Raw genomic sequence first — 27,374 nt, 5'->3', positions numbered from 1 at the left:
TTTATGAGTGTGTATTCTCAAAAAAAAAAAAAAAAAAAAAAAAATAGAATAATAAAAATAATAAAAAATGAAAACATTCAGGCCTTATCATATCACTGCAGTGCAGGGTGGTAGGGCTGTTTTAGTGAGGCACCATGAAACATTAGGTGTACCATTGAAACGCTGTTCTGCATGATTCATTCACAGACAGCAGGGGGCGCCAGGCGGTCTCTCTACACTTAAATCCCAGATGACTACTTAGATTGTTTTTCGTTTTTTAATCTTGATATATGCTATAGTAAGCAGTGCAGTCGATCATACATGTCTACATTTAACGGAACATTTGAATCCTTGGGATGTTCTGGGGCGCCACAGGGGCTGGACCGAAAATGGGTAAGCATCTGAGAAAACAATTATTTCGAGGGGTGTGTGCGACCCTCGGCTCTTTCCCATTGTTTTAACCGCTCATCTGCGGGACAGGAATTCCAAAACTGCTCCCACCCTCCGGTCACGCTAGTCGTGCTCATAGAATATCTCAACAGATTAATTAGTTTCTGTTTGTCTTTTATTCCTCTTTCTTCTACTGGGTCAGTGATGTGCTCGCGCCGCAGGTGGGCTGTGCTCTCTACACCTGTCTACAGGAATGACATGTGATGCTCTGAAGCCTCACTGAAGCGAAGCGGACCGTAGCGCGCGTCCTCTGCACAGCGCGAGCGTCACATTTGAGTGGACTTCAGGCTGTTGTGTTGTTGAAACCAGAGCGGAAAACTTACAGGTAAGACAAATGGCTCCTAAATATGTGTAGTAATCTTTCCAGCTCATGTAGACACCTTAGTTTTGCATGGTCCCTGAATTTAACAAAACGAGTGTAGTTTGTTTGGCGGCTGTCAGTTAAACGATTTAAACGCGTCTCGTTCTCCACGCTGCCTTTTAGCTTTCTCTTATTTCTAAGCGTCTCGTGGCAAGATTAATTAGGAGTGAACAGTAATGACACCTTAATTAGGTTAAGTCATGGTCAATTTAGGGCAACCCCAAACTTTTTTTTTTTTTTTTTTTTTTTTACGAATGTATGTCCTCATAAAATAAGAAAAATCATATAATTTTGTGTGTTCAAATACCTGTTCTTCAAGAATATTCAAACTACCTTGCAAATTTATTTTCATATCCGAAAATTGCTTTCATGTATGGATTTATAGTGAAATAATATTTTCAATTTTTTCATTGGCATATTTCATTGTTATTGGCATAATTTCCAATACAGCAAACAATTTTACACACATATTATTTGTAAATATTTATCAGTGAAGACAATGTATTTTGGATACATAAACTGCAAGTTTTTTCACTAGCCTTAGCCTGAGTGTATAAAATATAATTTTACCTAAGAATGTTACAGAACACAATTTATCACTAGAAATGTGGTGAAAGTGACATTGTGGTGGAAATCTGATAAAAAGTAACAGAAATATCTTGTGTATATCCACTGTTAAAACATTTTAGTCGACAAATGGAATGTACTAGTGAGAATGTGTATTGTTTTGTGTAAATGTCCACAAACATAGTTGTAGAAATGCCTATAGCATATTCCCCCTCCTTTTTTAGATAAACCAAATATGAAAGAATAAGATAAATACAATTATTTACATTTTAATTTACACACAGTTTAGATTGCTTTAAAGCAATGATAAACTCATAAAAAGGTACAAAAGCTGTTGTTTTTAAAAGGTGCCATTTATGTACTGATATGTACAGTAAGTACACTAAAGTGTCCTTTCAAGGTGCTGATATGAACCCAGTGGGGAAAAATGGATATCTCCCCAGTGAAAGCTTCCTGTTTTTGAAGTGTACTTCATAACTTCTAGACAGAAATTTTGGATGTGTTACAAGATTGAACCCCTGTTGCAATATTATGTGTTTGCAGCCCAAACTAAGCTTCAGTGATTACACTAAACATACAGTATCTGTCCTTGTCTTTCAATCTACTTCACTCTCATTTCTTTGTATTGTAGCTGGTCTAATGATTTTTCAGTTAACTTGCTGATTATTCCCAAATTCAGACATCATTGAGGATTATGACAATGGAAACGGTAGGTATAACAACTGTGTGTGATACTTTTGTTTTATGACTTTTATCCTGGTAACCACTGAAAGCATCTCTGTATGAGTTCTCATCTTGTATTTCACCCCGAGCAAAAAGTACACTAGCACTAGGCCTAATTCCAACTGTTTTAAATCTTTTCAGTGTGATGCAATTAATTGCATAGTTTGTTGAGCAAGTTCACGTCAGTGCCATGTTGGTGACATCTGCAGGCAACAGAACACAATCAGCTTCATCAAAGTCATACATAACTATATACAGTACTGTATATCGGGTAAATGAACCTGTTAAGCTCACCAAAATCTACATTGAGACAGTTTTACTGCAAAAGATATTGGTTTAAGAACAAGAAGTTATGTTAAAATTAAATATTAATCTCTCACACAAAAATATAAATATTTTATTTTAAATAACATAAGTATTTCAATTAAGATGTACATCATTAAATGCAAAATGTCTGGCTGTGCTTAATGGGCATTTTTGTACCCTTTAAGCACACCCCTGTTCCCAATAAGCTCACATCATGTACATGAAACTAGCCACATTATGAAGCATCTTATTACATTGATGTCAACTTATCCATAATCTCTTAAAGGAGACATATCATGCCCCTTTTTACAGTATGCAATATAAGTCTCTGGTTTCCCCAGAATGTGGCAGCTATCAAAGAAACCTGTGCTTTCATACCACCTCAGCAGTGGCACAAACTGATCACCTCTATGCCACACTGAATTGAGGCAGTAATTAAAGCAAAAGGAGCCCCTACCAAGTATTGAGTACATGTACAGTAAGTTAACATACTTTCCAGAAGGCCAACAATTCACTTATTTTTTATTATTATTATTATTATTATTGGTCTTATTAAGTATGTTAATTTGTTGAAATAGTGAATTTGTGGGTTTTTGTTAAATGTGAGCCAAAAGCATCACAATTAAAAGAACCAAAGACTTAAATTACATCAGTGTGTGTGCACTGAATTTATTTAATACGCAAGTTTAACTTTTTTAGTTGAATTACTGAAATAAATGAACTTATCCACAACATTCTAATTTATGGAGATGCACCTGTATGTCACCTAGGCTGGAAAATGTTTCATGATCTTTTCCTCGATTTCCTCTGATTCACAGTCTGGAGGAGTTCATGCTTGTTGCCAAAGGTTGGAGTCAGTCTGTAGATTTGAGTTGACAGATTCCAAACAAAATGCCATAGTGTATGATGGTCACAGATTTTTTTAGCTACAGACTTTGATTCCATCAGTCAGAGTAGACTGTTTGCTGAAACATGCTTGATATTTTCAGCCGATTTTAGAATGCATATTGTTTTCATTTGTCACGCGTCTTCTAGAAACAATGCACACATGTCTGTGTGAGTTTGTTGTGATTGGAAGGAATTTAAAGTCTGCTAGTGTGTGATCCTCAGTCGTTTAGTGTATGATGGCCTGTTTTACTTTGTGAGTATTTACAAGTCTGTAATGGTATGTGAAATCTGTTCATATTTTAAAAGTCGTGTAGTGGATTCTAGCCTTTAGTCCCTTTTTTACTGGACCGATATGACTGGCTACTCCTTTGTATGGACGACATGGTTCGTTCATCTTTGGGCATAAACTATAGTTACATTTAAATTTTTTTATCTTAAAGCTGTTAAAATAAGTTATTAACCATTATATAAAGATACATTTAAAATGACAACCATCAGTTAATATTTAAAGTCTGTTTATGAAGTATTTACAGTATATAGATGTTCAATGTGGAACAGCTCAAAGAGAGCACACTGAGCTTATTTGGAGCAGCAACAATTTTTGTATGTAATATTTATTAAAATGACAATATTTTGCAAAATAAATAATCTAAATCATGTATTAAATTCATACATATTTTACTATGAACAACTATTATTAATAACAATATCTATGAAATTATACCTTTTCTTATTGATGTCACAATAAAAATTACATCAGTATAAAACCACAGACCATCAATAAACTGTAAATGTATAATATTATGGATTTAGTGCGTCTGCATGTTGCTAAAACTGTCTTTTATTATTTCCCACGTCCAAGTTTCAGGTTATATGCAAAAGTCTAAACATTAATCTCTTTATTTTACAGTAAGTAGTGAAACATACCCAAAATAAAAGCTTAAATGTAAAAAAAAAAAAAAGTAAAAAAAAAATGCACATTTAAAGGGCTCCTCTTTTGGTGAAAGTTTTCAAAATGGCCGCCAGACTGTGTGAACACATGATACTCATATCTCAGTGTGTAATAATGATCTGATTGACTTAAAATTACAGGAGGTGTATAGTCACAAAAGCATCAACTGATTAAGACATCAAGTAGGATAATACATTATTTTCTTCTTTTTATAATCTGAGCTCAAAAATGGAAGTGTGCTTTATGGGTACATGAGCTTAATAGGTACATTTACCTTATTTACTCTGAAATGTAATATGAATATTGCATTAGAACATACCTGGGAAGTATAATTAACAATGTTCTTCTTTATTGTCAGAGAAAGCATGTTTTGCCATAAACGTGCAGTGCTGTTAAATGGAATGGTGCACTTTTGCAACTCTTGCAACAGAGTATGTCTACTTTGCTCTGTTGAAATTACCAGGACCCCATGTGTTCATTCCAAGTCTCAAATAGCAGTTTCACTTTGGAACAGAATGGGATATGGTGAAATTGAAGCTGTTAATGCAGGGAATCTTTGTACACACTACCAATATAAAAAGCATAAATTAATCCATGCATGCTGGGTCAAGTAGAAGAAGAAAATAAAAAATGTTCTCTTGCTTTAGAGTAATTCTGCTTGCAGGTATGATCTGCCATAGTGATTTGATAAATTACACTGTTTACATTATTCAGAGGGAGGAATTCATCCAGATGTCTCTGGGATTAAAGCTGTTCAAAACTGCACAAAGGCCTAATCGAGAATCCAGCAGTTTAACAGTTTACCTTTTTTTGAAGGGATTCTTCAAAATTCTTCAAAATATCTTCTTTTGGGTTCTACATAAGAAAGAAACTTGGAGGTTTGAGATGACATGAGGCTGAGTAAATTTTTGGGTGAACTTCTTTAAAGCAGTGATCCTCAAATCTGGCTCGCGAGATCCACTTTCCTGCAAAGTTTAGCTACAACCCTAGTCAAACAAACCTACCTCTGATTTTGTAATGATCCTGAAGACATTGATTAGCTAACTTAGGTGAGTTCGATTAGCTTTAGAGCTAAACTCTTCAGATAAGTGGATTTCTTGAGCCAGATTTGAGGATCACTGCATTTAAAAATAAAAGTTCTTTCATTATTTACTCACTCTCATGTTGTTCAAAACCGGTATCACTTTATTTCTTCTGTGGGTCTCAAAATGGTCTCAGTGTGATCCCACTGACTTTCATTGTTCAAACAAAAACATGTTTAAAAATGTTTTCTTTTGTATAGTGCAGATTTGGAATGACGTGAGGGTAAGTAAATAATAATAGAATGTTAATTTTTACTCAACTATTCCTTTAATTAACAAGCGGACAATATAGTTTACTTGCAAATATTTAATAAAGGTATGTATCTTTAGGAATATCCACAAATGTTTTTTTGAAAAGTTCTATTCAAATTTGCTGGGCTTTCAGTCCATTACACCATTGCTTGTGTGTGGACAGATCACAGGCTTTGCCATTTGTTGTAAAGTCCACTTTTCAGACTGTACAGTGACTCGGAATCTGATTCACACAGAAAACATAAAAAGATGTCATGTCTTCTCAGAGATGCTTTCAGCTGAATGTCTGCCAGAAAATATTTGTGTTTTTTATGTGTGTCAGTAGGTTAGTCTGGTTAGGCCTATTTATGAGTGTTAAGTGATGTGATGAAGGAGCAAAAAAGGTGGTCAGTACAGGATGTTTGTGCATGTGTGCATGCTTGCTTTTAAATGAAAGGCACAGTTGTTCATGTAGAGAAAAGAAATGCCGAACCATACTGAAGCAAAGAAAAAAAAGAAACAGCGGCTCTGAAGTGATCTTACAGCATACATGCAAACTGTTTGTTTGTGTGTCAGTTTGGAAGGGCAACGATCCTGAAGGGGGCTGGTGTGAGTTTGCCTTTATCATGTGTTCATCACCGGATTAATTATGTACTAGATGTGTGTGGGTGTGTTTATGTGTGTTTGTTGTCTGCTACCATGGTCACCATGTCCATCATTGCTCCGTGTTTGCCATGTCTAATGCTGTGAATAATTCATTCAGCCCTTCAGTTGGGAATATGCATGAACAGCTCATTGGTACCCATGAGTAAATTTGTGTTTAAATTTAAATAGGAGATTATGAAAGTGCATACCCTCTGTATCCGTGGCATGCTGGATTGATTAAAATGTCATCTTCCTGTCTCCCTCTGTTTTCCACTAGCCCTATAAATATGATTCATGAGATCACACATCAGGCCTCCTCCACATAAGCCAAGTGTTTCCAGCTTTGTGATGGTTTGGAAATGATTTTCAAAATACAGCCAAGAGGAGAAGAGATTGAGAATTCTATAACCTTGATATTGTATTTTTTCTTTTAGTATTTAAGCAATATTGCACACGCTTTGCAGATTAATATCTACCTAATAGCATTGTTTAATTTGGCCACTGGTAATCATCACAATTGTGCTTATACTACAGTACAGTACATATAGTACAACAGTAAAACCATGATATTGATTAAATCTTAAATACTACAGTTCAATACACAAAAAAAATTATATTGTTTATTTCAGACAGAATTTGGCCAGTTAGGTCATTTTTTTCTTACCAGTGATTTCTATGCATGATCACTTCCGAAATGCAGCATGATGTATGGAAATTGAGCATAAAATTAAATTTTGTGGAAGAGATATATATATATATATATATATATATATATATATATATATATATATATATATATATATATATATATATATATATATATATATATATATATAATACAGTCCAAAAGTTTCGACACATCTTCTCATTCAAAGAGTTTTCTTTATTTTCATGACTATGAAAATTGTAGATTCACACTGAAGGCATCAAAACTATGAATTAACACATGTGGAATTATATGTGGAATTATATACATAACAAACAAGTGTGAAACAACTGAAAATATGTCATATTGTAGGTTCTTCAAAGTAGCCACCTTTTTCTTTGATTACTGCTTTGCACACTCTTGGCCTTCTCTTGATGAGCTTCAAGAGGTAGTCACCTGAAATGGTCTTCCAACAGTCTTGAAGGAGTTCCCCGAGAGATGCTTAGCACTTGTTGGCCCTTTTGTCTGCGGTCCAGCTCACCCCTTAACCATCTCGATTGGGTTCAGGTCCGGTGACTGTGGAGGCCAGGTCATCTGGCGCAGCACCCCATCACTCTCTCTCCTTCTTGGTCAAATAGCCCTTGATGCCTTCAGTGTGACTCTACAATTTTCATAGTCATGAAAATAAAGAAAACTCTTTGAATGAGAAGGTGTGTCCAAACTTATATACATATATATATCCTTGAATCCCTTTGATTCCTTGAATTGAATAATGTATTTAGTAGTGATTGACATTTAATAGAAATATGTCAGAAAGAGTTTTTAGTGGAAATATGTAGGCAGTGGTTGCACATAAAGTCCAGTAAGATAATTTCAGAAAGGGCACCAGTGCTGTTGTAATCTTGAAGCACTGCTTGTCTAGTCTAACTAGTAAAAATGAGCTTTTAAAAGGCTTAGATGTGTTTGCAATGTTTCTGTGCTTCATCTGTTTGTAATTTCAACACAGAAAAAGAAAACAGGGGAAAAAGAGAGACAAATAGTTAGGCTTTTGCTGACGAATGACATTTATGCATCTAACAGCTATTCGGTGATTATTTGTTGCAAATGTTCCTGAGCGTATGAGGAAAAAGAGGGAGGGACTCGAGGGAGAGAGAGAAAGGGGGAAGAGAAGAAATGTTCTGAGGATGAATCATGTGACGTTTGTTTGGCTGTTTTTATAGCCTCAAGTCGTGTTTTCATGTAGTGTCAGCGATCAGATGATGTTAGACTACTTTTCCTAACTGTTTATTTGCCTTTTACTCACACAAGTTAGATTCTGCAAAAGCTAAACCTGCAACCCTTTTTCTCTTTCCTTCCTTTGTAAACTGATGACTCAGCCCTGCTTTTTTTTCTGTATGCATAGGGAAAGAGACGGATAGCAGATGGTGGAAATACAAACTGTTGAAGAAAGAGATCTATTGAAGATAGGGAAAAGGAGGGAGAGACTGACAGAGATTGACTTACAAAGTAAAGCAAGAAAGTTTGATAACAGGAAAGAGAGAGAAGTGTTTTGTTTGTGAAGTTTCTAAAGTGGTCTTTTGACTAATCATCTGTGGGTGGGGCTTTGGGTGTGGGAGACTGTCATCAATGTTTTCCCTTCATGGACTTCTAGAGCAACAGAGAAGAGAACGAATACATTTGTTTTAGTTAGAGTGAGAGAGGAAAGCTGTATTGGTGTGTAAGTGTAGAGGATGGACCATCAGCATGTGTGAATATAGATTTTGGTGTATGTTACATGCCGGAACAAGAGAAACTACCTGTATGGGTTAAAATGCTCACACAGACTTGTCAGACACACCTTGAAGATTGTTAGTGAAGAAAACTGTGCACGAGGGATTCCCTTAAAGAGAAAGAGAGAGGGGGAGAGAGAAAGAGAGAGAGAGAGAGAGAAGGATGAAGTACCGCCGCAGGGTAAGACTTCTTGTTTTAATTACATCTATGTGGGTGTGTAGTGTATGCCTGTATTCCTGTTTTCAAACAGTGACGTTTTACGGTGAAAATAAATGCCCCATTTAGTGTTTTCAGTGTATGTATGTGCATGGTGGGTTGCAGATATGTTTTTTGATAGTCTGAGCGAGCACAGAGGCTTGGTCATTTGCCACTCCTTTATGAATTGCATGTCATGCATAGCTATAGCGACACACTGCACAAGATTTCTTTCCTATGAGGCCAGTCTGCCTGTCTTAGTGTCCCAGATAGAGATCACTCATATTGGCTGCACAGAAAAGAACAGCCCTTATATGGAAGAGCTGGAGACTTATAAACTCAAACTCAAACGGCTCAGTGCCAGATTATACAGCAATGTTGTATTACACCTCCCTCAGGGAGTACAGTACCCACATTCTCAAGTTGTAGAAATGGTGTCCACAGGCTACTACTTTTGAAATACCACATATTTATCTCTGTTAGATACATGAATGTGTGGTGAAATGCATGTGACTACATTATATTTGAAGTCTAATTTGTCCTGGTGCATCATGGCAGCAGGAAAGAACAGACCACTAAAATCAATCTTCCTTTTTTATTAAATAGTTGTTTTAAATGTTGGTTATGTGTCTATGTATGATACAGTATGTGATATATGTGATTTCCCCCTCCAATTCTTTATAATAATTACTATAGTAATAATCACAATATAGCTATTTTTTTATTTTATCTTTGTTATTAATAATGAGAATAAATATGCATATAATCAGTAGTTTAAACAAGATCAGCGAGAGATTACATCTTTTCTTATAATGTTTTATTAACATTGAGACAGATCTACATGTATATTATGACCTGTAATGCATGTTTGTGTGAATCTCTCCCAGAAATATTTCGCAGTAATGTGCTTTAAAGGGAGATTGCACGCTCTCGAGAGGTGCACTTATGCAAGCTCTTTGCAAAGGTTAGTCAGCTCGATTGTTTTGTTTTCATCAGCATGGGTTTGAAAATCATATTTAACTGTTGAGGACTGATATAATTTTCAAAAAATGAGGAAGCAAAGTGGCTGCAAATGCAGGTACCGGTAATACATCTAACATCTTCGCATCCAACACCATCCCTCCATGCAGATAAAGGTGTTGCATTTATAAAAAAGTCATAAATTAAGGCCTTATGATTTTCGTGATGCAGAGAGAATCCTGGTGCAGTTGTTAACATGGAATTCACAGAATAATAAGGATGTCACGCAAAACACACAAACTGATGTATGGATATGTCAAAAGTAGATATGATATGTGTCTGTGAATATTAAAGCACAAAGAGACTGCTTTTTGCATGTCTCTGAGTGGCGCCGTTTTATCTACTACAGACTGAAGTACGCATGACACTAATGGTGTTTTAAGCATCTACATAAACATGAACATCACCAGGACTGCTCTGAGAGAAAACTTAAACATTTTCGAGTTTTGTTTTAGAAAACCATTGTCAAATTCACTCTGAAACTCAAAGGCCTTGTACAACCCGTCAAAATAGAAGTTTGATTTTAACTTGAAATTATGACAGAAATATATTAGCATTGTACAATGTACTTCAAAGCGATAACGACAATAATATTCTTTATAATAATGAGTTTAAACATTATTTTTTAAGGAATATCATGTTTTCCATGTTTTAACTTCATATACCTGTGTTCCTGTAGCTCAAGTAGTAGAGTATTGCGTTAGCAAGCACAAGGTTGGGGGTTCAAATCCCTGGGAACACATGATAGGAGAAAATTGTTTGGCAGAATGCAATGAAAGTTGCTTTGGATAAAAGCATCTGCTAAATGCATTAATTTAATTTATACCTCTGTTGTGCAGAACTATGCCAAAAATAAAAGTTGTTAAATTTTCATTTGATTAATTAAAATGTTAGATATACATAAGGCGTGTAGATTTTAGGGATGGAACGGTTCAACTCACGGTTCAGTTTGTATCACCATTTTAGAGCCGCTGTTTCAGTACGGAAATGTTCGGTATGTGCTGATGTTTAGGGAAAAACTATACCGTCAAATAAAAATAAAGATAATAAGAATAATCTATTTGACTACAAGAAACAGCACAAATAAATACAATAGAGTAAAGATACAAATAAAATAAACATTTTTTTTTTTTAGGTATGTCTAACAGTAGTTTTTATCTACAGAAATTGAATAAAGTAATGAAATATAAAACAGCATTGCATATTTGACACTATAAATTAAAGATTAATCTTTATTAAGTTACAAAGGCTATTCAGTCAAGAGCAGTGAGTGATTTCTTTGTTGTTGCTGTTTGATTAAAATTAAGAAAGTGCTGTCACTTTAAGAGAATGCAATGATCCAGTGCATTGATCCAGTACATTCAGCCAGCTATGTCTGCTATAGGAGAGTTACCAAGACGTGCACTTTGACAGAATTTTTGCGTGAATGTGTACATTTGAACACAAAACTTAAGAGTGAGAGCTTAATATTTGAATGCATTCTGAGGTGCGGGATTGCACGCTTCAGATGAGCGCACATACAAATTGTCTCACTGCTCGCGTCCTCTCAAAAGTTTAAACTGGCAAAGTTTAAACAAGTTTAGCTTAAACACAGTTATCAACGTGTGCTATCAGCACCTGGATAATGACAGAATACATTTCTGCTCATATTCCAGCAAACTGCATTCGCATTGAACAAGAGTGAATGGTTGTTGCAATGTACTGGAAAGCCAGAATGTGCATCTATCAGCAGAAACATATATTTGCCAAACCCTGTTTGTTTTGCGTGTTATTTATAGCAAAACCTATTACAGATGCGTTGTCAGATTTAGGTTGAACCATGGTCCTAGTGCGTGCCAAACGGTGAGTGGAGTTCTCGCTGTATATTATCTTAAGTTGCTCATGGTAAATGGCTCCAAAGTTGACTTTACTTATTTTTCATATAATGTTGCCTTTATTCTGCATTCAATAGTTCAGTTAGCCTTTAAAATAACTTTGTCTGACAAAATGGAAGTTGGATTTGTATGGAATTACATTTGCTTCAATAAAAATGAACGAAACTTTATAAAACTGAATGTAACTTTTTCAGAAACTATCAAAAATATCCAACACTTTAGCATCATGTATTAAAAAAGAAACTGTGGTTATTTAGTTTATATCAATTACCATTCTAATTTGGCAGTTTTGTGACAGAACAATCTTTAAAGGTCCTATGACATGAAAATTTCACTTTCTGAGGTTTTTTAAGATTAATATGAGTTCCCCTAGCCTGTATATGCTCCCCAAGTTTCTAGAAATTTGAATCGGTGTAAATTGAGATTTTTCTATCTTTCTCTGCCTTTGAGAAAATGGAAGCTCAACCAGGCTGATCTTGAATCTCCTCGTTGTGACGTTGTAACGAGAATTGTTACCTCCCCTTTCTCTGCTTTGCCCGCCCAAATATTTACATATAATTCAGTCGCAATGTCAGCACAGGCGACAGGCGTTACAAACAGACTTTTATGATATGGATTCGACAGCACCGGCACAAACAGTGAGTAACAGTGTTCATTAATGCCTGATCTGTGATCAGTGATTTCTGATGGGTAGCTAATCATTCAAGTTCACACAGACTTTCTTTCTAAATCGTTTAATACTGTTAATGCATCAGTGAATCAAGCCAGTGACTAAACGATCAACTTCACATTGTTTCTCTTAGTAGCATGAAACAAATCTGTTATTTAAATTGTGATTTAACTACAGAGAGCGATCAAAGAAAGCTAACTTGTTTCTGGAGCTGTTACACATCGCGAGTATATCTGCACACTTGCCTAAATTGCCGTTACAATGAATGACGCTGTTATGCTGCACAACGGAGCTCTTACTGTATTCATGTGTTTGCTGTTAGCTGTGGTGAAAGCATTTTGTGAGAGAAAACGTGTTGCAATAATGACGAGATCACTGCATCCACGCGAAAAACCGACTCTGTCTACTCAATGCTCATCACTGCAGCCTTTCATGTGATGGGAAAAGATCGAAAAAATAATTATATAATCAACACTTCCACGATTCGTTAATCTCGACAGCTGTAATAGTAAAATATATTTATATATATTTGAGAGGAGTTTAACATGTAATATGCATTTCGAATGCAAAGATGTCAGCCAATCACAACAGTTGTGGTTTACTCGGAGTCTCACAGCAGACACGCCCCTTCAAACAGAGCATTCAAGCCAGAGGGCTAATGTCAGGATATAAAAATGCTTTTTATTTCTAAATTTTAAATGTAAAAATCATACTAACAATATAAATACACCTAAGGAAACATTAAAAAGCATTTAAAGAGACCTTTAATCTGGACCAGATTTTACAATAGTCAAAAGATCACTAGGTCATTAATTGCTTGGTCATTGAGAGTGCATATTAATGTAACCAAATTTAGTCATGTGACTAAAGAATTAAAATGACTACTACAGTTTAAACTTTGAACTGTTTTTATAGGTGCGGTTGGAAACTCACGTAGACATTTTGGGAAATCTATTTTTGCATTTTCATTTGTTGCACACAAAATAACACACTTCATCTTTAAAGGTGCTGTATTTATTTTTGACTGTACTAAAGCATAAAAACACAATACTATTTTTTGCAGATATTCAGAAAACATATTACTTGTTTCTCCAAAAAACAATTCTACTGCCAGTTATTCAACTTTGAAAATGTGCGTTCCATATCTGAATGTCTGTTTTTGTTTTGGTCTGTGTGATTCTGCCCACTTACAGTTTGCCCAGTATTTTAGCAGCCTGGGTTGCTAGTTTGCAGAAAACACAGCATACTGCAGCCATGTAAGCCAGCAAACCAAATAGATCAGAGATCACTGATTCCACCTCACTTAAAAATCCCTGGTATCCATCAAAAGCTGACCACAGAAATATTAAAACATGAATAAATCAACTCATCATTTTACAGTGCAAGATTTGTTGCCTTTGTCCGTTGCGTTCACTCATGTTGCGTGTCCTCAATCTGAAAACCCACATGAGCGTTGAGTCTGAGGAAGAGGTGGCGGAAGAAACAATATTTCACTACCTATTTCAACCTCAACCTCTTGCTGTCATTATTACATCCTGCACAAAAATCTGTGCACATAGTTCCTAAACAAGCTTTTAAGTCAAAACCATTCCAAACTTGGCTTCAGTTTAGCTAATGAATCTTCAGTCTGTCATATCGGCTCAAACAAGTTTTGTTAACAACACTCAAGATTAGAAACTGATGAAACTTGTCAAAAACATTAACTATAAAAACAAATCATGATGAAAAAAAAAATATGATTACACTTCCATGTCCATTACATCATAAAAATAGACACGACATAAGATGTTTTCGAGTTGTTGACGGGTTGTTTTTAAATCAGAAGCAGTTTTAAACTTGTTTGTTTTAAAAAAGCATGGCCAATTTAAACACCTCTAACGGCACACAGAAAACACGAGGGGCACAATGAGGAAAGAGTGCATTTTAAAAACAGATATCATTATCTGCTGGAGCTTGTTTTCATGTGCATACATCTGCATCCTACTGTGTTAGCGTACATTAAAACATACACACAAGGCAAGGAGAACAATGGATTAAGAATTGCTAAAGGAAAGTGCAGGTGTCTGGCGAGGGGGTTTCTGGTCGTTAAAATCTTGTTAGGCATTTTAGGGGACCCTTATCACTAATTCATTGGAAAATAATTTGTGGAACAACAGTGGAGCTGAGCCAAGGAAAGTGAACATCCACTCACACACTGTATTACTCCCAGCAGATTATTGTTTTAGCATGAGCTTCCACAGGTGACCTTCCTGTCTCTCAAACACACACACAAACTCGCTCTCTTTCTGAACCCACTCCAAAGACACACTTCCTCAAACACTTAAAGTCTTCAGATTTTCCACTGGATTTATATGCAGAGGTACCAGCACTAACTCTGAAAAGCAGACAACTGTGTGTCAGGAAACATTGCCAAATATTTCCATGGCGCCCTTCCTCAGTAACTTTGTACTCGGATGAATGTGTGTTGTTTGTCATTTAGTGATTTGTACTTTTTTTTGGTATTTGCTGTATATACTTGTGTTATTTCCTTAAAAAGGCTATCTCCAAACTTCTATGTTTGCATTTTTGCAATCTGCAAAATTCTCTAAGTGTTAACAAATTACCCAAAGCATTTAATAAAAAAAACATGCAAGGGGTGGGGGGACATATAGAACTTTGTGAATGACGGATTTTCCAATTCTGTGTAAATCAATGGAACTTTCTTCAGAATTTCTGAGGTCGCAGATCCCATGTGGGCCTGGTTGTAAGTGTACATACACACTCTCAGTTCCTGTATTGTGGCTCTGCTGTGTGTACGTGTTTGCATTAGTGTTCTCTTTGTGTTTTTTTCAGTTTCTGCCTCACTTTGTTTCTCTCTGTAGGAGGTTGGTGTAGAGGGGGGTGTAAGGTTAGTGATGGAGAGCGCTCTCTCTGCAAGAGATCGGGTCGGCGTCCAAGACTTCCTGCTCTTGGAGAATTACAACAGCGAAGCTGCTTTCATTGAAAACCTGCGCCGGCGGTACAGAGAGGGCCTTTTTTATGTAAGACATACACAAACACCATCTTACTATAAAATACAATAAAATACTTTTAATTACATTTAGATTACAATTTCATAGAATATGCAACGTATGAGAATGTACATACTATAAGATAAAATATAAAATGTTGTTTAAGTTTGCAGTCAGTAAGTTTTCTTTAAACTTATTAAAGGGATAGTTCACCCAAAAATGAAAATTCTATCATTAATAACTCACCCTCATGTCATTCCAAACCCGTAAGACCTTTGATCATTTTCGGAACACAAATTATGATGTTTTGAATGAAATCCGAGAGCTCTCTGACCCTGCATAGATAGTAACGCAACTTAAATGTTCTCAGGTCAAGAAACATAGCAAGGACATCAGTGGTTCAACCATAATTTCAGGAAGCTACAGGAAAACTTTTTGTGCACAAAAAATGAAATAATAACTTTATTCAGCATGTGTCGTGATACTATCCACAATGGCGGGTCGCTGCGGCAGACATGATGAGGAGGGGAAGAAATTCCCATAGCTTTGTAAAATTACGATTGACCACTGATTGTAACATGGATTGTTTTACCAATGCCCTTGCTACGTTTCTGGACCTGGAAACATTTCAGTTACGTTGCTGTCTATATTCAGGGTCAGAGAGCTCAGGGATTTCATACATTTAAAAAAAAATTGTGTTACGAAGATGAAAAAAGGCCTTAAGGGTTTCAATTGCATTGAGTTGATCAAAATGTATTTTCAATTGGAATGTTTCACAATATTACTGTATTTTTTTATCAAAGTGCAAAGTGCAGCCAAACAAAAAGATTAAAAAATCTTATCAATCAAAATGTTTTAATGTGCATTTACATGTGGTTTTCTGCTTTCTTTCTATTTTTCTACTTGTCTTTATTAGACATATATTGGCTCAGTGCTAGTGTCAGTGAATCCTTACAGAGAGCTGGAGATTTATTCCAAACAGAACATGGAGCGCCACAGAGGAGTCAATTTCTATGAGATCTCCCCTCACATGTGAGTGTTAAGTGTGTGTGTGTTTGTGTATTATGGACGTGAGAATCCATGAGAACATTCCGCCAATTCTCTTAGTATGACTCACTTTCCTGGAGATTCCGGAGATTGGACCATGCATACAACTTTCCACTTACACACATTCACACTCACACACACCCACATACTCATTTAAAGAAGATGTTAAATCCTTCCCATAGAAATGGGAAGAAAATATGTAAATAGAGGAAAGAAATTTGTACTTGTAAAATGATTTTATAGGATTTAAAAAAAAAAAATTGTGTTCGCACACATGAAGAAAAGTTTATAGTTTTGAAACCCATAACTGTTATTGGTTTTATTATCTGTGAGTGATTCTGTATCTGTTTGTGTGACTTTAGTTTTGCCCTGGCCGATAATTCATATCGTGCACTTCGGACTGAGAGACGAGATCAGTGTATTCTGATTTCGGGTGAGAGTGGCGCTGGAAAGACTGAGGCCTCCAAAAAAATCCTTCAGTACTACACACACATCTGTCCTACCCGCAACAACACACACACTATCAGAGAGAGACTGTTGCAGTCCAACCCAGTACTGGAGGTAAGCACACACAAACATTGCAAGGTTCCTCTGTGCACAGTTTCCTAATGTCACTCTCACTCTGTCACAACAGGCTTTTGGGAATGCTAAAACTCTCCGGAATGACAATTCGAGTCGTTTTGGGAAATACATGGACATTCAGTTTGACTACAAGGTAAATGAAATGCACTTCTTAGTTTAAAAACAGAACTCTTTGCTTAAATCCAGCCCAAATGTACTACATTTCAGCTGTTTACATTAGCAAAAGACCAATATGTATTATAATATTTTAGGAAATATTTGGGCATTTTGGGCAATATTTGATCTTATAAACAAAACATTACATTTTATGCACCATTAAAAACAGTTCTTTCTGTCTTGTTTAGGGCGCTCCAATTGGAGGTCACATCCTAATCTACCTGTTAGAGAAATCCCGCGTGGCCCATCAGAACCATGGTGAGAGAAACTTCCACATCTTCTATCAGCTGCTGGAGGGTGGAGAAGAGCCTCTTTTGAAGACACTTGGTTTGGAGAAAACCAACCCACAACATTATCATTACCTGGTTAAGGTGTTTATGTAAATGGTGTCTATGTGTGTCCATGAACGAAAGCAGATTTGTCTTCCATTATTGGGCCATGGGCATTATCGGCATGTTTGTGGTTTGTTTGTAACAAACACTCTCTCTGTCAGGGTAACTGTCCACGGGTGAGCTCTATCAGTGATAAGAACGGTTGGAAAGTTGTGAGAAATGCTCTCACCATCATTGGCTTTAATGAGGAGGAGATACAGGTACACCACTGGACATCCAGATCCACTGGACAGTAGGCCATCTGTTGTAGTCAGGAAACACACTTATAAAGTTCCTCTCCTCTTTAGGAGCTGATGGAGATTGTGGCCAGTGTTTTACATCTGGGTAACATACAGTTCGGTGAAGATGAGGAGGGAGAGACACATGTCACCACCGAACCTCAACTGCAATATCTGTCCCAGGTGAGTTAATGTCTTGTCTCAAGTGATAACTCAGTATGTGTCTGAACTTTATACCTGTTTCTGGGGAATTCGATACCTGTCTCATTAGAGTCACTTGTCTCAGGTTTGTTGTGTGCTAATTTCACAATAGGGTGCTAGATCCTAGAGTGACCGCATCTGAAACTTGTCTGAATAGAATACCATTAAATAGATATTACATTGATTTCAAAGGCAATATTACAAATAAAAAAATATATCCCAAAAATATTTTGTTGCAAATGTTTTGAAATGATCACATTGTTATTTAGTGTTACAGCTGGCCTCTTGATGTCCTGCACACATACATAGTTGCAGAATGTGTTTTTTTTTCTTCGTCAACAGCTGCTGGGTGTGGACGGGTCAGTCCTGAAAGAAGCTCTTACTCACAAGAAAATGGTTGCCAAAGGGGAGGAGGTAATATCACAAAATCCCTTTGTCTGTTCTGTCTCACTTTCAGATTTCATAATGCTTGATCTTTGCTAATATTCTCATGCATTCTGTCTTTTAGCACAGTTGTGAACAAACAGTTGTGTTTGTGTGTTTGCTTTCAGATGATCAGTCCCTTGAGTTTAGAACAGGCTCTGTCTGCTCGGGACTCTTTGGCCAAAGCCATATATGGTCGTGCCTTTACCTGGCTTGTCCAGAAGTTAAACCAGTCATTGGCCTTTAAGGTGTGTTGGTTCTTTCTGTTGATAAGGACCGTGCCCTTGCTTTTGCTGAAGGGGGCTTTTTTGTCATAATTTCATCTCACATGCATGAATTGGAACTTAGTGTGCTTTTTAGGTTTGATTGTGCCCTCTAGTGGAGGGATTATGAAGATTATTATATTTTTGTGTTTTACAGGATGAAGTCTACTACTCCAGTAAATGTTCTTCTATTATTGGTTTGCTGGACATATATGGATTCGAGGTCTTTCAACACAACAGGTCTGTTTGACCCGCTCTTTTACTGAAGAAATAGTCAAATAGAAACCGATTATTTGAATTACTAAAACATTGTATTATAGGAAAAAAAAATCTATAAAAAAGATATCAAAATGGAAGTAAGGAAACGTTAATAAGTACATTCATGTCTTTCTTTTTCTGTGTGTAGTTTTGAGCAGTTTTGCATTAATTACTGCAATGAAAAACTGCAGCAGCTGTTTATTGAGCTCACTCTGAAAAGTGAACAGGAGGAGTACGAGGCAGAGGGGATCGTGGTGAGTCTGTGGAAGATAAACAGTACAAAAGTCAGTGTATAAACAGAGAAACTGTAATATCTAAGTTCACCTATGTTGAAAATATTTGAATTAGTACATTTCTTAAGACATTTCAATTAATAAATAACTTTTACTATTTAAAGGGATAGTTCACCCAAGAAATTTAATTCTGCCATCATTGGGTGAACTATCACTTTAAATAAACCCTTGATTATGCACAGCAAACCCCTCTGTTTAGGTGTATGTCCTGTTTATTTAAATATTAAATAAAACTTCTCTTTTTAATATGAATAAGACTTTGTTGGATAAACTAATCTAGCACACACACTCACACATTCATACAAATTGCAAGTTGAAAGTGAGAAAAGAATGAGTTTAAGAGAATGAAGTTTTGAGGCGGTCACAGACTTGAGGGGAACTCGGAGAAACAGCGTTGTAGAATACTAAACTCTCGATGAAAAGAATAGAAACTAAAGTAAAGGAATAGAAGTAACGAGACTAGATGGTTTTGTTCTGTTGGACACATCCACAATGGTGTCCTGACCAAATAGACATTGTCTTAGCTTAGGGTGTAGCTATTTTTCTCCTCCCAATACATACAGTAAATCATCATGTTATCTTATCAGTCACATGGTCTGAAATTTCCCGCTCTTGTAGAGTGTAATTTTGGACACAATGTCTTTAACAAGAATATGATACATCTGACAAATTGTTGATTGATAGAAATGTCTAAAGCATGAATTTTCAAACTCATATATACAGTAGCTGTACCCAACATGAATACAATCCTATAAATTATTCAAAAGTTATTCCAAATACACAATACGTGATTAGCACATGATAGTCAAATGTGAGGGTTACATGCATAATATGGAGTTGTGCATAGAAATGATTAGTTGCTCATAAGTTCTTTTAGCATCATTTAGGTGCATATATACACAGAAAGGCAGTTTGTGAAGTAAGAATGTGTTCTTCTGTGAAGACCAAAGGGGTTCAAAGGTCTCTTAAGGAATTTAAGTCTGGTTTTTGTCCTGGGTGGGGGAAACCAGTCTGAGGAAGCTTATGATTTCTATCATGGATTTACATGTGATGGTCATGCTGTGCATCTTTTTGACCATCATCTCGGTTATTTTGCCCAACAAAATTGTCAGTGATATTTTGTCACAATCTCCTTCCTGAGTTGGGATTATCAACAAGTGTTAATGTTCCAAGCTGTGAAAGAGTTGGCTGGTTAGGCTTACTTCAGACTGGCTGACGCTAGGATCTGGACAGATTTATGACATTGTCTTCTCATCATGTGGCTCTTTGTGGAATTTGTCTTGATCAAATCTTAAATTGTCAGATTCGCTCTGTTACCTTACACAGTAAAGACTTTTAAAACATTACAAAACCCTTCTATTTCAAATACATGCTGTTCTTTTCAACTTCCCATTTAAAGAAGAATCCAGAAAAAATTTATCATATTTATCATATATATAAAATTTATATTTCCACAAAAATATTAAGCAGCACAAATGTTTTCAACATTTATAATATTAAGAAATGTTTCCTGAGCTCCAAATAAGCATATCAGAATTATTTCTTAAGGATTATGTGACACTGAAAACTAGAAGATTCAGCTTTGCTATCACATAAATAAACTGCATGGTAATACATGTTGAAATAGAAAACCGATATTTGTAAATTGTAGTAATATTTCACAATATTACAATATTTCACAATATTACTAAACACAGCCTTGGTATGCATACAGACTGCATTTCTTTTTTATCATTTTTGTTATACTTATGTAAAAATGACGTTCCTTGTGTTTTTATATTCCAGTGGGAGAGAGTGGAATATTTCAACAACAAAATCATTTGTGACCTGGTGGAGGAGAAACATAAAGGCATCATCGCCATTCTGGTCTGTCTGTGTGTTTTCCATCTAAATATGAGGTTTTCTGTTTCATCCAAATTGAATTGAAATGAACTAATCAAATTTATTGTAATCAGGATGAAGAGTGTTTAAGACGAGGGGATGCCAGTGACATCACCTTTCTGGAGAAGTTGGAGGACACTCTGGGAGGCCATGCTCATTTTGTCACGTAGGACCACTAGCATACTCTGTCTCCATTATTTAAGCAGCATGCCTCATGTTTAAGATATTACTAGGATCTTCTATCTGATTAGTTCATTTCATGTTCCAGTCATAAAATGGCCAATGGGAAGATCCGCAAGTCTATTGGGCGAGAGGAATTTAGACTGGTTCATTATGCTGGAGAGGTCAACTACAACGTCAATGGTGAAGAGAGAATAGCCATTCATCCATCTGTCTGCCCATAGTTCACTTAGTTTGGTGCTTGATTGTCATTTTTGTCCCTATTTTCAGGGTTTCTGGACAAAAATAATGACCTGCTATACAGACACTTGAAGGAGGTACAGTGTGTTTACAGTGTGAGCATGATGTTATGGCTGAACACTATGTGTTTTTAAACCAACTGTATCTCATTGCAGGTGCTGTGTCAGTCGGGGAATCACATTGTCAGTCAGTGCTTCCATGCAGATGAGTTGATGGACCAGAGAAGGCCAGAGACGGTTAGATGAACCCAGACACACACTCACACGTACAGACACATACTGTAAATAAACTTACAGAAAAATGAAGTCTTGCTTTCTCTGCTCAGGCTGCCACACAGTTCAAGCTCAGTTTGGCTAAACTGATGGAGATTCTGATGTCTAAGGAACCATCGTATGTACGCTGCATAAAACCCAACGATGCTAAACAGCCAGGTAAATTCATATGTGTTTTGTGTTGATAGACCAATAAATTGCACACACATAATGCCTGTATTTCCCTGTTTTGATGTTACTGACATTGTGTGTGCTGTTCTCCCTCCTTCCTCATCCTCTGCTGCTTCAGCCAGATTCGATGAGGTTTTGGTCAGGCATCAGGTGAAGTATTTGGGGTTGATGGAGAATCTGAGAGTAAGGAGAGCTGGATTTGCATACAGACGAAACTATGAGGCGTTCTTAGAGAGGTCAGTCTTGTGCATCCAGTCTTTCTGTTAACAGATGGTCTTTTTTTTTTACCTTGTTTTGTGTTTTGTTTCTTGCACAGGTATAAGTCTCTGTGTCCTGACACCTGGCCAAACTGGCATGGGAAACTCCCAGAGGGGGTTGCCACTCTGGTTAAACACCTCAACTACAAACCTGAAGAATACAAACTGGGCAGGTGAGGGCTGAGAAGAACAGATATACACACTACCATTTTTTTTTAAATACATATATATATATATATATATATGTATATATATATATGTATATATATATATGTATATATATATATGTATATGTATATATATATATATATATATATATATATAAAAAAAACTGAAACCCTAAAAATAGTAAAAATTAGGTCCTCCTTTTCTGGCTCAGGGCAGCAGTGGAGGAGCTGGTGTTTAGTTTATCTTAGTTTGCTTTCTGTTTAGGTCCAAAATCTTTATCCGCTTTCCAAGGACTTTGTTTGTGACTGAGGATGCACTTGAGGCCAAGAAACAAACCATTGGTATGTTCTTTCACTGCAAGCACTTGCTTTTTGAACTTCTCTTTTGCTTAGTTTTTATTATGATATAATGAATAAACTTACAGTATTGGGTTGCTTTTAAGCCGTCACTCTGCAGACATCTTGGCGGGGCTACAGGGAGCGAGCCAAGTACCACCGGATCCGACACGCGGGTAACCTTGACAAATAGACAAAACACAGACAGACAGACAGACATAAAAAAGGAAGGCAACAGCCAATCTGTTTGTCTCTTTCATCTTGCAGTAATTGTTATCCAGTCATGGTGGAGAGGAGTCAAAGGCAGAAGGAAGGCCAAGCATCGTAGACAAGCAGCTGACACTATACGCAGGTTTGAGAGGTTTTATCATGTAGGTAAATGAGTAACATTGATTGTGTCATTGATTCTGTCCTTTCTTAATCCTTAATTTCATCCTTCCCTAACTGCACAGGTTCATCAAAGGCTTCATCCTGCGCAATGAGCCTCGTTGCCCTGACAATGAGTACTTTCTGGATCATGTGCGGTTCTCTTTCTTGATGAAAGTGAAACGAAATCTGCCAAAAAGTGTTCTCGAAAAGGGCTGGCCAAGACCACCACCCTCACTCACTGAGGTATGATAATAATGTATGATAAAGGTATGATAAGTTGTGATACTAAATTAAACCTGAATGAGCTCTGTTTGGTCAAACCAACTGGAGACTTAACAAATCTGTGTTTTGAGGATGTCAGTGTGATTACACTAAATTTCTAAATAAATACTTTTACTATTCAGCAAGGATGCATTATATATATATATTTATTTGAACTAAACATGTTAATAAAACATATCTTTTTTTTTCCATGTTAATAATAATATGAAATGTTTCTTGAGTACCAAATCAGCATATTAGAATGAATTTTTGAAGGATTACGTGACACTGAAGATTGGAGTAATGGCTAGATGCTGAAAATTAAACTTTGCCCTCACAAGAATAAATTATATAGTATAATTAAATAGTGCGTCAACATAGAGCAGCTGCACTCATGGTGACCCGAGTTTGATGATTTGATGATGGTAAGATGATTACCAGAAATCAAGTAATTTTTTTAAGAATCAGAAATAGCATATTTTACCCATAAACAAAAGATTATAAGTTGAATTAAAAATAAAACTGCAATGTGGAGTTTTCTACTCCAGCATGTTGCCCACCCAAATAATTAGACAAGATTAAGGTTAAATTATGTTAGTTGACAGTTGTGTTTCTTTGTGTTGTCATTATTCTAAAAGTGCATGTGCATCGTTGTGCAAAATGTTTGTATACTTTAACCACTTCAAAAGAAAGTGGGGGTCCCAAGGTACTGGCAGTCTGGCACTATTATTTTGGAGGTCATGGGCTGAAAAGTCTGGGAACCCTTATTCAAAAAGACTCCAAACCTTTGAATGGCTGTGAATGTACAACTTTGTTTTTCCCCACAGGCATCTGAGCACCTTCACAGAATGTGCATCCGCAACATGGTCAATGACTACTGCAGGAGAATCCAGCCAGAGTGGAAGAAGCAGGTACAGCATTCACACAAGAGAAAATACACACATACATGGACAACCATAACTGATTTCATGCTGTCTGCAGTTGGAACAGAAGGTTGTGGCCAGTGCGATCTTTAATGGTCAGAAGGACTGCTACCTTAGAAGTGTTCCCAAACTCTTCGTAGCCACCAGACTGGGTAATATTCACAAACACATGATAAAATGTATTTGCTGAAAAACACAAATACATAGACCAACAAACACAGAAACTCACTGACACATTTTTATTACCACAGAGACTGAAGAAATCAATCTCAAAGTTCTGCAAACTCTTGGGACTGACAACAAGGTGAAGGTAAATGTGATTTTATGCTTTGTGTAAAATTATAGCTTAATGTTTGTGTATTCCATATAAATGTACTAGATGCTTTTAGATTTTTTGTTTGGTCACATGGTTCCATGTATTTAGTCATTAAAGTCCACAATGAATGAGGTTAAGTTGTTTGTATATTCATTTTTAATGTTACAGTATTTATAAATGATCTACAATATAAACTGCAAATACATTTTGAACTGTAAAAGAAAGAGCACAACTTAAAAAAGGCTAGATAAGGGGAAAAAGTTATAAAGACTATGTGCTCCTAGCAGAAAACACATGTACCTGAGGCTTTATCCTGGTTCTCCTGTAGAGGGCGCACTAGAATATATGGACCAAAAGAACTAAACAAAAAAACAGTATAAATGGCTTCTACAGAATCAACTTACCACAAAACAATGACAAGTAATTAAAAGAAGCCAGTGAACCAGTATTATTAAGTTCTATCAGTCTTATGTAATACTTTTTAAGGTTTATATTAGCGGGGTTGAGAATCAGTTTGTATATTATTTTCTTTTTTCAGTACGGTGTAGCGGTCACTAAGTACGATCGGCACGGTTTCCGCGCACGTGTGCGTCAGCTGCTGTTGACCACTTCATCTGCTGTGCTGGTCCAGGAAGCCAAAATCAAACAACGTATCGACTACGGCACATTGCTGGGTAATGTTACTGTAATACAGCTCTCTCCTTTGTTGCCTAACAATTCTGTATGACATCCTAGCTTATTAAAGTTTCATACTCCTGTTTTTCACCGTATCTAATTCTTGGCTAATCATACTCTTCCCTAGTACTCAAACCATTAATTCTCATCAGTGACAAACAACTAGTGTGCCATTGATGTCTTATGGGTAACACTTCACAATAACATACAATCTCGGTTTGTTCTTTTTGTAGGTATCTCTGTTAGTTCCCTCAGTGATGGATTCTTTGTTTTGCATGTTCCCACCACTGACAGTAAGCAGAAGGTGAGAGAGGCCCTGTAATGCTTTGTGATTGTCTTGGTTGTGCAGTTGGACCTCTGTTGTTTCACTTTGACCTTCTGACCTTTAGGGTGACCTGGTGCTGCAATGTGATCATGTGATTGAGGCTGTCACCAAGCTGGCCATCATGGCAGATAAGATACACAACGTAAACATCAGCCAGGACAGGTGTGTGTGTGTGTATGTGCGTGTGCACAGTGGTAAATCCTTTAATAGACAAACTGTGTTTGTGAGTGCTGGCGATGTTCTCTAGAAAGGCATGAGAACTTTAATTTACAGCAGGTGTATGTATGCATGTCTACTGCTTTCAGTCTGATTATGCTTTACTCTCCAGTATCAGGTTTGCCGTATCGAGGGGAAAAGAGGGAGTGATAGATTTCTCCAGTGGTTCAGAACTGCGAGTGGTTAAGACCAAGAATGGACACCTGTCTGTGGTGAGGCTGAAAAATGCAATGGTTTTGGTTAGAATGTAATAATATAATGGATTATTTAGCTAATGTTGTTTGCAAGTAAACTGATTACTCTGGTCCCTCTTTTCCAGACCACCCCACAAATCTCATGAACAGCCAATGACTCACCAGCAGCAGACAGATCATTTCACAGGAGTGCTTTAGCCAATCACTACACAGAGCCAGACTACACACTTATCATTTATTTCAGTCTCACTCCAAAAGCACATTTTAGCATGTTAGCAAGTGTATTTTAAAGGACATTTGTAATCTTTTCTTTTTTTAAACTAAATTTTGCTTATGCTTTAATAATTTTGAATTAATTGATGAGGTTATTTTATATTTTCTCTCATCTGACCAATTAAATGAATCTTTGTTTTTCAGTTATGTTAATAATTCAAGCTATACTATGCAGATATACTATGAGTATTTTGAGAATTCTTATTAACTAGATAATCGTTTTAAATTGAGAAAGAATAGTGCTTTCCGAATAACACAATTACTTGTCAGCACAATGTTATGGTTAATTATGGACATTATACTTAATGCATTATTTTTGGTTTGCTTTATTAAATCTTTCAAACTTGCCAAAAAAAAAAAAAAAAAACCGGATGCCAAAAACGGCTTCTTCTGGCAGTGTTTTGAAACACAGATCAGTCACAATATTTCAAAGTTTAGGCTGCATCAAGTGTTCAGTATGACTTGACTTACTGTCTGTTGTGTGTAAAAAACAAAAACAAAAAAAACCTTTGTCACACAAATACACATGCACTAGAAGTTCTTCTTAGTTTTTTTTTATTCAGCACACACACTTGTTCACAACAAACATATTTCACTTTTGCACTTATGAACAATAAATATTGTATACAAAATAAATAAATATTTTAATAAATAACACAAGGTGGAAAGTACAGGGCAATGACAACAAAAAGGGGATGTAAAATTGATCTCATTCTGACCTCTGATTTGCTGATTATCAGTGGAGGAGGGAAGTGGGGTGTTCGGGGAATTTTGGTCTTCCAGAATAGCTGACAAACCTTTTTTTTGTTTCAGTTAAATTGTCCAATATAAACAAAATAATATGCTGTTTGTTAAGTGCCTACCCTTCGAATATAGCCATATACATTCAGGTATAATAATTGTATTATCTAAAAAATACTTAATGGTTCAATAACACTGTTTGACAATCTCATGATAACCCACACTAGCTGCCTGCTTATATACTCGACCTCTGAAACTTATCAAATACATTGCAAATACTCGAAATACTTAAATATAAAATACAGAAATGCAGTTAAAAGTGCGGCAAGTATGAGTTCAGTTACTTGTAAACATACAGTAAATACAAAAATCGTAATAAATTATTTTCATAAATA

General features: G+C 36.2%; 1 protein-coding gene across 3 annotated transcripts; it reads left to right on the top strand.

Annotated features, from left to right (window-relative positions):
- Positions 1-244: 244 nt before the first annotated feature.
- On the top strand, positions 245-26,898 carry myo1ca (myosin Ic, paralog a). Of its 3 annotated transcripts, XM_052556938.1 has the most exons (33): positions 245-372; positions 572-754; positions 15,221-15,379; positions 16,266-16,381; positions 16,759-16,957; positions 17,031-17,111; positions 17,323-17,505; positions 17,628-17,726; positions 17,814-17,927; positions 18,288-18,359; positions 18,497-18,616; positions 18,789-18,871; positions 19,038-19,143; positions 20,968-21,048; positions 21,138-21,229; positions 21,332-21,426; positions 21,514-21,560; positions 21,639-21,719; positions 21,809-21,914; positions 22,045-22,162; positions 22,243-22,356; positions 22,616-22,692; positions 22,794-22,862; positions 22,954-23,038; positions 23,139-23,298; positions 24,144-24,227; positions 24,298-24,391; positions 24,491-24,549; positions 25,094-25,229; positions 25,464-25,534; positions 25,620-25,717; positions 25,884-25,983; positions 26,091-26,898. In XM_052556938.1, exons 3-33 carry the CDS (start codon positions 15,254-15,256, stop codon positions 26,109-26,111), a joined length of 3,087 nt encoding a protein of 1,028 aa, XP_052412898.1. In that variant the 5' UTR covers positions 245-372; positions 572-754; positions 15,221-15,253; the 3' UTR covers positions 26,112-26,898. The 3 variants fall into 3 exon arrangements, with proteins under 3 accessions (XP_052412898.1, XP_052412897.1, XP_052412896.1); XM_052556937.1 differs by lacking the exon at positions 245-372 and having other exon boundaries at positions 465-754; XM_052556936.1 differs by lacking the exons at positions 245-372; positions 572-754 and adding an exon at positions 8,451-8,780.
- Positions 26,899-27,374: the final 476 nt, after the last annotated feature.

Source organism: Carassius gibelio, chromosome B5 (assembly GCF_023724105.1).
Source record: "Carassius gibelio isolate Cgi1373 ecotype wild population from Czech Republic chromosome B5, carGib1.2-hapl.c, whole genome shotgun sequence".
Taxonomy (NCBI): Eukaryota; Metazoa; Chordata; class Actinopteri; order Cypriniformes; family Cyprinidae; genus Carassius; species Carassius gibelio.
This window is presented reverse-complemented; position numbering and strand designations above follow the sequence as displayed.

Coding starts and splice junctions, on each gene's coding strand:
- myo1ca (XM_052556936.1), top strand. Junction 18,617..18,788: donor ACCAGTCATTGGCCTTTAAG/GTGTGTTGGTTC, acceptor TGTGTTTTACAG/GATGAAGTCTACTACTCCAG. Junction 23,299..24,143: donor CACCACCCTCACTCACTGAG/GTATGATAATAA, acceptor TTTTCCCCACAG/GCATCTGAGCACCTTCACAG.